Here is a 12,855-nt window from a genome sequence, read left to right as displayed (position 1 = left end):
TGGACATCAGGACAGATGCAGTCTGTTCTCTGAGGATCACCTACAGATTTTTGGAGCCAGCGGGGAACTTGAGGCTCACCAGCCCGTCCTTTTTCCAGAAGAGACCAAAGATGGGAAGTGAGTGTAGTAATGTGAAAAATGCCCCCCTGCCACAAAGATAGTCCCATCAGATCCTTGGAACCTCTGAATGTGATCTTATTTGGAAAAAAGTCTTTGCAGATGTGATTAAGTTAATGATCTTGAGATGAGATAATCCTGGATCATCCAGGTAGGCCCTAAATGTTATCACATGTACCTTTATAAATTAGACATGCAGAGAGAAGAGAAGGCCTTGTGACCATGGAGGCAGAGATAAGAGTGATGCGGCGGGGGCTTCCCTGGTGGCGCAGTGGTTGAGAATCTGCCTGCCAATGCAGGGGACACTGGTTCGAGCCCTGGTCTGGGAGGATCCCACATGCCGCGGAGCAACTGAGCCTGTGAGCCACAACTACTGAGCCTGCGCGTTTGGAGCCTGTGCTCCACAACAAGAGAGGCCACAACGGTGAGAGGCCCGTGCATTGCAATGAGGAGTGGCCCCCTCTCGCCGCAACTAGAGAAAGCCCTCGCACAGAAACGAAGACCCAACACGGCCAAAAATAAAAATAAATAAATAAATTTATAAAAGAAAAAAAAAAAGAGTGATGCGGCCACAAGCCAAGAAATACCTGGAGCCACCAGAAGCTGGAAGAATCAGGAAGGATCCTCCTCTAGAGCCTTGGGAGGGAGGGAGGACATGGCCCTGCTGACACCTTGATTTTGGACTTAACGGCCTCCAGAACTGTGAGAGAATAAATTTCTGTTGTTTTAAGCCACCCGAGTTTGTGGAAGTTTTTGACAGCAGCCCTGGGAAACTAATACATGAGGTGGGCAAACTCCCACCTTTTATTGATGGTAGAACCAGGTGTCCTGGCTCTGCATCCAGCATGTGTCATGTCACATCCCTCCTGGCCTCTTTGAGAGGTGAGGAATGAAGCCATATGTTACCCAGAGAGCCATCTCCAAAGCTCAGGGTCAAGGGAAGACAGCAACAGCCGCCGAGACCAGCTCCTTTTGGTAGCACAGACAGAGGGCAGAGGAGGCCACTGCACATGCAGAACATGCATCTCCTGAACCAGCTGATGCTGGAACCCACAAAATACCCCCGAGACCAAGCCGGCTGACTAGCAGTGTCCTCTGCAGGAAGAGGACTAGGTCTTAGCTGCAAACGAGGTGCCTGGAGATGCAGAACTCTGTGTCCTCCATGCCCTGAGCTGGATCCCGTGCTCCTGGGCCTCCCAGCGCAGCGCAGAGCTCCACGTGTTTTTGGAGGATGGGTACTTGGATCTGATTTTTGGTGTGTCAGAGGGACAGTGGTTTGTGTTCAGTTCTTGCCTGCCATCTGGCAAGGAAGGCCCTCAGCGCTGAGTGAGTCTTCTCCCCATGAGAATATTCTCATGTTCAGAGAACTCCAAAGATTAATTTCTGACCCGGAGCAGATTTTCACAGCACTGACAGAAACCAGTGCCTTAACTTCTAGTTTCCCAGTTAGCCAATCGCTGATGAGGGAAATTCCTGCTGAAGTTCTGGCATTTTCTGGTTCTAGTTCCCAGGGTTTCACAGAGGAGTGGCCACAGTGGGATCGGGGAGCAGAGCAGGCTTTGGATGGAAGGAGTCTTTCCTTTTTGGAGTCTTAGCTGAGCGCTGATGACACCTCACATTGTCGGGGCTGCACTAGGGGCTTCCCCTCGCTGATGGAAACACCCATCAGTCCCCAGCTTTCTGCAGGGTGTGCCGGCTGTGTGCCATGCTGGGGGTCCACATGGAAGCAGGAGGGGTCTGTCTACCCCAGGGTCTCTGAACCAAGGCACGATCAACCTCTGGGACCGGGCATTCTTTGGGGCCCCATTCTGTGGGGTCTCTCCTGTGTACTGTAGGGCATTTAGCAGTGTCCTTGGCCAGCGGCACCCTCCACCCTGTCGTGACAACCAGAAATGTCTCCAGACATTGCCCACATATCCCTGAAGGGCAAAATCACCCCCCTTTGAGACCCACTGGTCTGTGCACACCTGGTTTCCCTTTCTCCTGGTGATAGAAGCTTCCTCTGTGCGGCGTCACCCCATGATATCTCAAAGTTCACTGTCCTGTAACACCATTGCTGTTTCCCCTCTATTGGATGGGAAGTAAAAATAATCGTATCAACAATTTATTGTATGCTGATTTTAAATCAGTCACCTCATTTAAATCCTTGTTAGCAACTCTATAAAATTATTCCATTGTAAAATGTTATGAGTAACCAGGAATACTGTATTACAAGACGAGGAGACCAAGGCAGAGAAAGTCAGTGAACTTGGTCAAGGTCACACAGGTTTTAAGGAACTGAGCTAGGATTCCAACTCAGGCAGCTGAGCTCTTAAGCACCATTCTACACTACAACTTCAGTCATACGAAATGTTTGGGATGTGCTTTCGAATTTTTAACTTTGTAAGTTGTCATTTATACCATTGGGTGCGAGATGGCATGGCAGGTAGCAATATGATATTATTATCATCCCCATTTTTCAGATGAGGAAACTGAGGCTTGTCCAAGGCACGTGGTGTTTCAAAGACAGTCCAAGGACCTGAATCCTGGTTTCCTGTCATAGAATTCAAGCTTTTCCTTCTATGCCAGGCTGCATCTGGATAGGAACTTTAGTGAGAGGGGCTGAAGGTGTAAACATTCCTTCAGGTATTCTGGCTGTTAACTGTCAAGCCAGGGAATTGAAAATAGGAAGCTCTGCTTTTTCGTAGCAATCCTGGAGCCCCAAATGAATACTGCACATGGGTAGTTGGGTGCCTGTGTGCATTCTGCATATTTAACACGAGGTATAGCAGGTGAATTTGTCTTGCACCACCCAGACCCTGGAGACAGCTGCTCCTTTCAAGGGCTGCTGGGCACTGCTGGGAGGTGACAGTGGCCATAGCTGGTCAACTGCAGTTGCTTCCTGGACAGAAAAGCCACCCTTGTTGGTATCCGCCCCTACCACAATCCACTCCCCATGTATCCAGTATCTCGCTGAACAGCGTGTGCAGGTGTTGCGTCGTTTTACTGGAATGGCAATCCTGTGGGGGTGGTTATTATCACTCATGTTTTGCTGAGAAGACTGAGGATTGGAGAGTTTCAGGGACTCAGTCGGGATCACACAGCCAGTAGGCGGTACTGGGCCTCTGGCTTGCCTTCGTCTGCTGCCTCCTCTGGTGCCCAGGCCTTCAGGCTTGTCAGGTTTTGAGCACAGAGTGCTAGAGCGGAAACGTGGAGCGCTCAGGGACAGGCCTGCATCCTAAAGATGACCAGTCTCCTTGCTATGGGAGTTCTGTCTAGATTGTTCACTCGTTCAACACGTAGTAGTCCTCGAGGGCCTACTATGTGCCTGGTGCTGTGCTAGTGTGGGGCACAGAGGTGAATGAGTAGATAAGCAGTGGGGTGAATGGTGACTCAACCCCCCCCACAAGAGGTACATCCACCTCTGAATCCACATACCTGTGAATGTGACCTTTTTTAGAAATAAGGTCTTTGCAGATATAATTAAGTTAAGGATCTCAAGATAAGATCATCCTGGATCCCTCAATCCAATGACAAGTGTCCTCATAAGAGAAAGGCAAAGAGAAATTTGAGACATCCACGTGAGGACAGAGGCAGACATTGGAGAGATGCAGCCACAAGCCAAGGAACGCCTGGAGCGTGAGACGTTGGAAGAGACCATGAAGCATCCTCCCCAGGAGCTTTTGGAGGGAGCGTGGCCCTGCCAACACCTTGATTTGGGAGCTCTGGCCTCCAGAACTGTGAGAGAATCAATTTCTGTTGTTTTAAGTCAGTGATTACCAGTTTGTGGTCACTTGTTATGGCTGCCCCAGGAAAAGAATATATCCTGAAAGGGGATAATTTTGAGAATGAAGGGAAAAAAAGAAGTGTTGGTTGCAAGATGACCCTGATAGCACACATTAAAATTCACTGGAGCAGACCCTCTCATGCCCCGTCAGAACAACCAGGCAAGTTCTTCATGGAAGTCGCTGAAACAAATGCAGCGGAATCCTCCACCCCCGAACTCCCAGCTGTTAAAAGAAGGCAGCCGACAAGTCAGCAGGGTAATTAGACAGAGACAGGAAGTCAAGTTGCTCCAGGCACCTTCACGGGAAGGGTGTCATCAGCCCCAGGTTTATTCATTAATGTCCAAGAATGCCTCCATCCCTCCCTCTCCCACAAACACGGAACGTGTGTGTGTGCGCGCGCGCTCTGTGGGAGGCCCTGTGCCAGGCTCTGAAGAGGGTACCACAAAGCCCCATCCCCATCCCCATGGGGCTCAGAATCTGGTGGGAAAGCAGTGATGTCAGTCCCCGTGCTTAGAGGCAGCACTGACATTCACTGGGATGTACTGATACAGCAACGCTGTTTGTTGAAATGGTGGAACACTTCTGTCTGGAGCAGTTGGTAATGAGCTGTTGATCTGAACCCCTAAGTGCCACCTGCCACCTCGGCTGTGCCAGCCCCTCTCCTTGCAGGTCCCCATGGACCTCTTCACCATCCAGCAATAGGGGGAGAATGGTACCTCGGTACAGTGGACCCCTCCAGGATCCTGCTTCTGTGCTACAACCAGGATCTGTTCTGACTGGTCCCTGCTGTCCTGAGTGTCACATATTTTGACTATCATCGCTGACTAGACCTCAGTGCCAAGAGAATAAAAGGCTGGCTTTGAACCTGTGTATCTCGGCTATTTAATCCCAGTTAGTCATCTTGAAATTGCATGCCTTAGGTGCACGGAAGACAAGCGAGGGTGAACCGGTCTGTGTACATCATTCTTCCATGCCTGGAAAGTAGCCTCAGAGATATCATCTGTTCCCACAAGAGCACTGAAAAGGGTCTGGGGAGAGCTCTGGAACCCACACCAGTGAACAGATTGGTCAGACCCATGCCTGCAAGTTACCAAGGTCAAAGAGAGATCAGAAGCCAAGTCCAGGCTGTGGACCCCACTGTCTGTGCACCCTGCTGAAAGTCAAGGGTCTGGAGCCAGCAGGCAGGAAGACAAAGCCAGATCCAGGGTTTAGGCAGAGGAGGTTCCAGATGGACCAGAGGTTATCAACTCAAATACTCACAGGAGCCGGGCAGCTAAAGCAGCTGCCCCCAGCCTAATACTGGGACAGCCTTAACACACTTCCAAAAGCCATTTCTATAATTCTTATAGCATCAAAATAGAGTATTTTTGTGGTGGGAGGGCTACTGGCCCAGGGTTATGTCAGGAGATTGGCTGCAGGTGCCGTAGAAGGAGTGCATTTCTATCCTTCTTTATTTTTCTCCATGAGGCCAAGGGGCCAAACATGAAAGTTTCCAGGGTCCTTCCGTGTGTTTTTTGAGAATTGAAGTTGGACAAGCCCCTTCCACCTGGTCATCAGCACTGTTGCTGTTATACAGGGATGAGGATGTTTGGCCCATGAAAGGACAAAGTTTTCCAGTAGTTGCAGAAACCAAAGATGGAATGAACTTACATCACTTAACCATTAATTCATTCCACAAATATTTTTGCAAACCCATTATGTGCAGAGCCTTTAGGGGCTGAGGTAGGGAACAAGTCAGAAGTCATCTCTGCCCTCCTGGCACTTTCAGTCAATTGAGCACCTACTATGTGCCAGGCCCTTTACAAAAATAATGTGAAATAATCCCCACTACCCACACTTATTGAGGGCTTATGCTGCCAGGGACAATCAAGTTCAAGTATATACTTCCACTAATAATTGCAGGAACACGAATTATCTCTTGTCACTTGCCATGCATGTGCTGGGTGCTTTGTGAGCATTATTGGGGTTAAACCTCCAGCAACGTCTCCAGGCTAAACACTACCAGTACCCCCATCATCCAGATGCGTATACAGAGGCACAGAGAGGCTGTGACTTCTTCCAGCTAGTAAGTGGCAGAGGGGTTTGAACTTGCCAGATTCTAGAACAGATGCTGTTAATTATGCTGCCTGCCTTTTAATTCTCAAAACACCCCTATAGATAGTCATTCTTAGCCCCATTTTGCAGATAAACCTGAGGCTCTGAGAGGTTTTTATCGTGTCTGCTGCTGGGGGCTGGGGCTATTGGCTGCAGAAGTTAAAAGGGCACCAAAAACCTCACTGATCAAGATGATATTATTTTAATGGAATTTTTTTTTTAACTCAAAATGAGTGCCAAAAACTCCACAATGAACGAAACATCAGAATTTTAAAGAAAGATTCCACCCTGAACTCGCAGGACCTCATCTGACAACACCCTAACCCCAGTCCTGTCTTTATTTAAAATTTTCATAATTTGTTCATCATTGATTTTCTAGCATTACTTTTCTTAAAAATATTGTTTTAAAATATTAATCTTGATTACTGAGTTTTGGCCCGCACTTAAATTTTGTACCTAGACGGGGACCTGTAGTCCTGCTTCTCACAGCTGCCTTTTATTGAGCGCTCACTCTGGCACTATAATCGTGCTTTGCCTGTGTCTCATTTTATCCTCTCAACCGTCTTAGGAGGCAAGTATTATCATCGCGCCTGTTTTACAGATGAGGCTACTTCGGACCAGAGAGGTCCAGAGCTCTGATTAAGGTCACACAGCGGAGGGGGCGGAAACTTGAACCCAGCCAGGTTTCCTCGAGAGAGGGAGTGAGCTCCCCGTACTGGGAACAGCCCAGGCACAGGCGGAGGACTGAGGACCGCCCGGCGTGTAGGGAATTCCTGCTGGGCGTGGGAGGCGGGACTTGATGACCTCTGAGTTCCCAACAACGCCCAATTCCAGCTTTCTACGATCCCATTGTTTCCGAAGAAACGGTCCCGTGGCTCGGCGGCGGCGCCGGGCCTGGGCCCCTGCCTCGGCCTGGATAACCGGGGTGGGGGACGCAGAGTCCCCGGCGCATCAGCTGGCGGAGGGGTCGGCACGGCCCCGGGGAAGGGGGTTCCCGCCCGCCGGGCGCGCGGAGCCCCGATCCTTACCGCCCCGGAGCAACCCTGGGAGGGCGAGGCATTGCGATGCAAGAAAGCTCTTGGTAATAAGCAGAATTGGGTTTTAATGGGGTTCGCAGAGATAGAACAGAAATCAAATTAGGGCCTAATTGGCATGCACGCGGCAGTGAGAGCGGCGGCGGCGCGGCGGTCCCGCTGGGGCTGAGCAGCGCAGCAGCCCTGGGGACGCGGCGTCCCGCCGGCGGGAGGCCCCAGGCTCGCGGGGACCCCTCCGCCGGCGGCGCCCCCCCTCCCGCCCGTGCAGCCCGCGCGCCCGCCCCGCCCCCGGAGGACCCGGGCATGGCCTGGGAACGCGCGAATACCGGCCGGCGCTGGGGCAGCCACACTCAGCACCCACCCCTGACGTTGACCCGGCTCCTAGAAAATGCCTGAGCGGCTGAGCAGCGTCCACAGCTGGCCTTTGTGTTGATGGAAAAGATAAAAGGGTGTGGGGGAGATGGCCGTGGGGAAGGGACAGGAGAGGGAAAAGATTTATCAGCAAAAGAAACCGAGAACCCAGCGCGTAATTATTAATAGTAGTCGTAATATGAGTGATATTGGGCGCTGACCCTGGGCCAGGTCCTCTGCCGGCACGTTTTGCTGTTTTACATCGTGACTTCTATGAGGTTTGGTAACCTCTTTCTCTCCGTTACACCCGTGAGGAATCGGAAGCACAGAGGGGTTTAGTTGCTTACCCGGGGTTATCCAGTGAGGACACCTTGTAACTGACCCTCCATCCCGAGACAGGGCGACTACGGAGGCTGTGCTTGTATCTGTTTCTGCCACGAACAGTACATGTAGTTAAATTTCTTTTTTATCTATCTTTAAAAGCACTTACAAGATTCTCCTTAGACTGATGATGTGTTGGTTTTGTAAGATGACATTTCTTTTTAAGGTTTTTCAATTTGGGTTTTCACTATATCTGAGGAATTTTATTTTATATCTGCCATATTTCCCTGTAGTGTCCTTGGAAGTCTTAACCCTCTTCAGGCCCTGTAGGTCTGTGCCAAAGAGCACTCCTAGTGTTTGGGGGATAGAAACCGAGAGAAGCAAAGAGAGATCGCAGCAGTTCCACAGGTGAGCAGAGCAATGGTGGAATGAATAACTTTAGGGAAATACCAATAGCAACTCTCCCTCCTCAAGCATCCTCTGTATAGTATGTCCATTCCTCAAAAAATTCTTGAAGGGAGGCACTTTAATCCTCATTTTTAAATGCGGAAACAGGTTCAGAGAAGTACAGTGACTTACCCAAGGCCACGCAGTGAGTCCATGGTAGAACTGTCCCAGAACTGTCTGACCCCAGATCTCACGGTCTTTAGATCATCTGTTCCAAAAGCACCAAGAATTGGTGTGCTGTGCCCTTCTAGCAGTTGGGAGGTGGATGATTTGCTTCCCTCCACACCATGAAGCCTTTGCCAGATTAAAAAAAAAATATTTTTGAGGGGGACCAGATTGGAGGAAACTTAGAGAACCCAGTACTGACCTTTTTTCAAGCCTGGGCTGGAGCCTTGATCTGCCTCCAAGGGGGATCAAACATTTCTTGGTGGCAGCTGATTGAGAACATTCTAGGACAGATTTTCCAAAGTATATTATATGAAACATGTCCAGAATTGTTCATGAAACAACAGGCTCTGTGATCAAATGATTTGGGGAAATTTGGGGTTGAGCAAAGTTCAACCTGCTTCTTTACTGCAGGACTTTTCAGAGCCTTTAGCACACTCAGGCACGCGATCTCCAAGAGGGTCCATTGTAAGAAGCGTTTTCCAAATCGTGGACACTCTTTTTCACAGAGTATTGTGCAGGACTGGGGTTCCACAGAACCTACTCTGGGAAACATGACCTAGTGTGTTCTGGAACTCACGCCTTTAGAATTCTGTCCCTGATTAGGGGTAGAGTTTGCCCTTTTCGTTGCTACCTACTGTCTCCTTTTGTTAGGAGAGATGTTTTTAAAGTCTCACTCAGAAAAGTGTTCACAGTTGAACAAGGAGCCCCGACTGTGTATTTCCCCAAAGTGTTGCCAATCACACTCCTCAATCAAAAGTATTTATTGGGCCGTTATGCCTGCCCAGGGCAGTAAGGGGCTCTGAAGACTTAAAAGTAAATGAAATTAACTAGGTGATGTATGTAGCACGTTTAGCCTGAGGAATGGTGGAGTTAGTATCGGAATTTCTGTTATCCGCACTGCTGTTAGACCTGGTCCCTGCCGTTGTAGAGCTCAGAGACTGGGTGGATAATTAAAACACATGCACTCAACATGATAAAACAGCTTGGTACATCTGTGACAAAGGCCAATTGCAAATATTTTGGAAGCATAGCTATTCCCCAAGCACGTTAAAAAATCTTTATTAGATTTTTAGTTATAAAATTAATACAATGCCTTTTGGAAAAAAATAAACTTTAGAAAGAAGAAAATGAAAAGCAAAAAGTTCCTGTTCATACTCTCTACTCCGCCACCCCTAACTCCCTAGAAGTAATCACTGTAAATGCACTGTATACCATTCCAGACTTTTCTGTGCGTGAAACAAACATGTAAATATGGAGTTTTCTTTTTACAAAAAAAGTGGGTCATAAGACACTGCTTGTAACCTACTTTTTCCCACTTCGCTATATACATTGTAGACCCTTCTAACACAACAAGATCAACCTCCCTCCACTCCCAGCCGCTCCCAAGACCCACCCCTTGTGTGCCTCACTTTGTGAACCCCTGAGGAGGGAAAAGCCATAAAAGTCCACTCATTTGTTGGACATCTACTGAATGCCATACACATGTGTGCTAGGGGATTGGGAAAGATGGAAAAGTATTTAAATGGAGGGAACACCATATGCAAAGGTGTGCAGGTGGGAAGTCAGGTGAGTGGTGCCAGGTGTGGGAGATGTGCCTCTCCCTTTTCAATGCCCAAAGGCCATCCCACTCTATGCACGAACCATGATTTACTTGCCCAGTCCCAGTCATTTTAAAATGCTTTTTTATAAGAGAGATTAGAATATCGCTGATCTGGTGTGGCCGGAGCGTAAGCACCTAGAAGGCAGTGGGTCAGATCTCTACAGGGTTTTATCCAGCATCCTCTCCCTGTAAATGCCATGACTATTAAATCTTTTAGCCAATTTCATGATTGTTTCCAAAGGCGCTATGAATTGGAATCACCTGGTGTGAGACCCTTTTACTTAAAGAGCACAGTCAAATGATAAACTCTGCGACACAAATGAGTGACTTGAGCATGTCACCAGCCACTTGTCACGTTCATTCACACACTCAAGGGGTCAGTTGTAGCTGCAATTAGCTGGTTAACTAGCATTTGTTGGGCTCTCAGGAGTTGCTGAAATATAGCAATGATGGCAGGAGGAAGCATTGCAATTGCAAGGGCAAATATCTGTCCCTGTGGCAAAGGGAATAGGGGAGAGGGGCCCCTTTAAGAGTTTCCCGGGAGGCAGTGAGGAATTAAAAAGCAATCATAATTAGTCTTCAAAATGAAACACGATGGGCCAAATGTCAGACGCTCATCCTTTCTCGGTGCCGCAGACTCAACCAGACAGGTCCTCCTTGCGTTCTGGCACTCCGGTTCCCTGCAAGGAGGCCCGGAGACTCTATTAAAAATCCCAAATAGCTGAGATTCTCCAGGATCAGCAAATCCGCACAGAAGACCTTAAATCAGCAGAATCTGCGAGCTTTCAGCTTCGGTGGCTGGTGTGCAGGGCTTTTCAATTGTCTCCATTCAGTTCCTCGAGTGGATCTCATAGGCCGAATGAGATCTTTATCATCTGTCACCGGGGCGGTGCACACTGGGCCTGCCACGGCAGCGTCCATCCCAGCTGCAGGAAGACATCAGCAGCTCGTCGGGGCTGAGTCCCTGCCCTGTCGCCACATATGGAATGCATGGTCCCAGCTGAGGATGCCACACGCCCCTGGCCTCACTTACCTGGCCCTGGAATGGCATCACCTCTTTTCCCATTCAGCTACAGCCCTCTCACTGCCAAAGTCAAAACCTCTGAGAAGCAATTTAAGTGGCTTGTCAAAAAGGAGGTCATCATAACGCAGCAGGTGGCTGTAGATAGGTAGTGGGGAGGTAGTGGGTCTGGGGGGCTGTCCCAGCTCTGCCACCTGCCTGCTGAGTGCCCTTGGACGCGTCATTAGAGCACTCAGAGCCTCCACTATAAATGGGCACGATAAAATCTCCCACCTTCTTGGGAAGGTGAAATGATTTAATTAAAGCAGAGACTTAGAGTACATGACTAATTCAGAAAAGCATGTCTAGTCTCGAGCAAAATAAACACCATTAAGTCTTCTGACATCATCATCATCAAAACACTTATTGACACAATAATGTGAAGGTACTTAATGCCACCTAACTATACGCTTAAAAACAGTTAAAATGATACATTTTATGTCATGTCTATCTAAATTTAAAACAAAACTTATTGAGCAACTGCTTTATGCTAAATGTTGTACCTGCACTTAATCTGCACAACTCTTTAGGTGGGAGAAATTATCCCCATTTTAAAGAGGAGGAAGTCATCTCCGAGCGGCCACCCAACTAGCAAGTAGCTGAGTCAGGATTCCAACTGAGTCTGTCCGACCCCAAAGCCTGTTCTCTTAACCTCGACGGGTTTTTTTTGTTGTTTTTTTTTTATATATATATTTTAATTTTTTAAACATCTATTTTTAGCTGCGTTGGGTCTTTGTTGCTGTGCGGGTGCTTTCTCTAGTTGTGGCGAGCGGGGTCTACTCTTCGTTGCGGTGCGCAGGCTTCTCATTGCGGTGGCTTCTCTTGCTGTGGAGCACGGGCTCTAGGCACATGGGGTTCAGTAGTTACAGGATGCAGGCTCAGTAGTTGTGGCAAGTGGGCTCAGTTGCTCTGCAGCATGTGAGATCGTCCCGGACCAGGTATCGAACCCGTGTCCCCGGCATTAGCAGGCGGATTCTTAACCTCTTCGCTACCAGGGAAGTCCCAACCTCGACGTTTTGATGTCTTGTTTGCCTGAGGGTGATATCATCGGATGTCTATTCAGTACATCACGGCAGCTCACAGCCCCATTCATACATTCAGTCAGACTTGGGTGAGTACCCGATGGGTGCCAGGGACCAAGTCAGATACCAGGGAGGCAAAGATGAATGGGAGTCCGAGAGCAGTCCTAGCACAGGCTACGGCAGGCAGAAACAAAATACCGAGTCCTTTAGGAGTGGAGCGAGTTGTAGACGGAGGACCATGAGGAGGGGTGTCTTTGCAAAGGAAGTAACGGCTGAGCAGAGGGGGATGATTCTTTTCCCAGGAAGTGGAAGAGGGGACGGCATTGGCCAAGGCATTAGTGGCAGAGGGGGCATGACTAGTGTGTCAAAAAGTGCAGAGGGATCCAGGGAAAGGAGTTTAAGAAGATGCTGGAAAGGTAGCCAGGTGTAAGCAAAGGAGGCTGCATGGTTATCCTGCAAAAATTTTGAAGGAGAATGACAAGGTCATGTTCATAGAGCTACAGAGAGAAGATCCCACTTCACTTTTTGTTTTTGGTGCAGGAGCAGGGGTGGTCGCGGTAAAAACAATATAATGCAAACACCCTGAATGTCTATCAACTGCTGCACAGATAAACAAAATGTGGTATATCCACACTGGAGATTGTACGATGGAATAGTATTCAGCCATTAAAGGGAATGGAGTACTAACACATGGATGGACCTTGAAAACATGATGCTAAGTGAAAGAAGTCAGGCATGAAAGGCCATGTACTATATCATTTCACTTACATGAAATGTCCAGAATAGGTAAATTCATAAAGACAGAAAATAGATTACCAATTGCCTGGAGCTGGGTAGGCGGAGGGAATGAGACTAATGAGTGTAGGGTCTAATG

The 12,855-nt window shown here is 48.6% G+C and overlaps 1 protein-coding gene across 14 annotated transcripts in view; it reads left to right on the top strand.

The window, feature by feature from the left end:
• Nucleotides 1-12,855, top strand: part of SPRING1 (SREBF pathway regulator in golgi 1) — a 316,969-nt gene that overhangs the window by 165,275 nt on the left and 138,839 nt on the right. Inside the window, exon 6 of one of the 14 annotated variants that reach the window (XM_082416866.1) lies at nt 309-358. The exons of 12 other annotated variants lie outside the window; for them this stretch is intronic. In XM_082416866.1, coding sequence (XP_082272992.1) covers nt 309-337 — 29 coding nt within the window. In that variant the 3' untranslated portion in view covers nt 338-358. Of the gene's footprint in view, nt 1-308; nt 359-12,855 lie in introns of those variants that run through there. One more of the 14 variants, XM_082416881.1, reaches the window with a different exon arrangement.

This window comes from Balaenoptera physalus, assembly GCF_965194825.1.
Source record: "Balaenoptera physalus genome assembly, chromosome: 12".
Lineage (NCBI taxonomy): Eukaryota > Metazoa > Chordata > Mammalia > Artiodactyla > Balaenopteridae > Balaenoptera > Balaenoptera physalus.
This window is presented reverse-complemented; position numbering and strand designations above follow the sequence as displayed.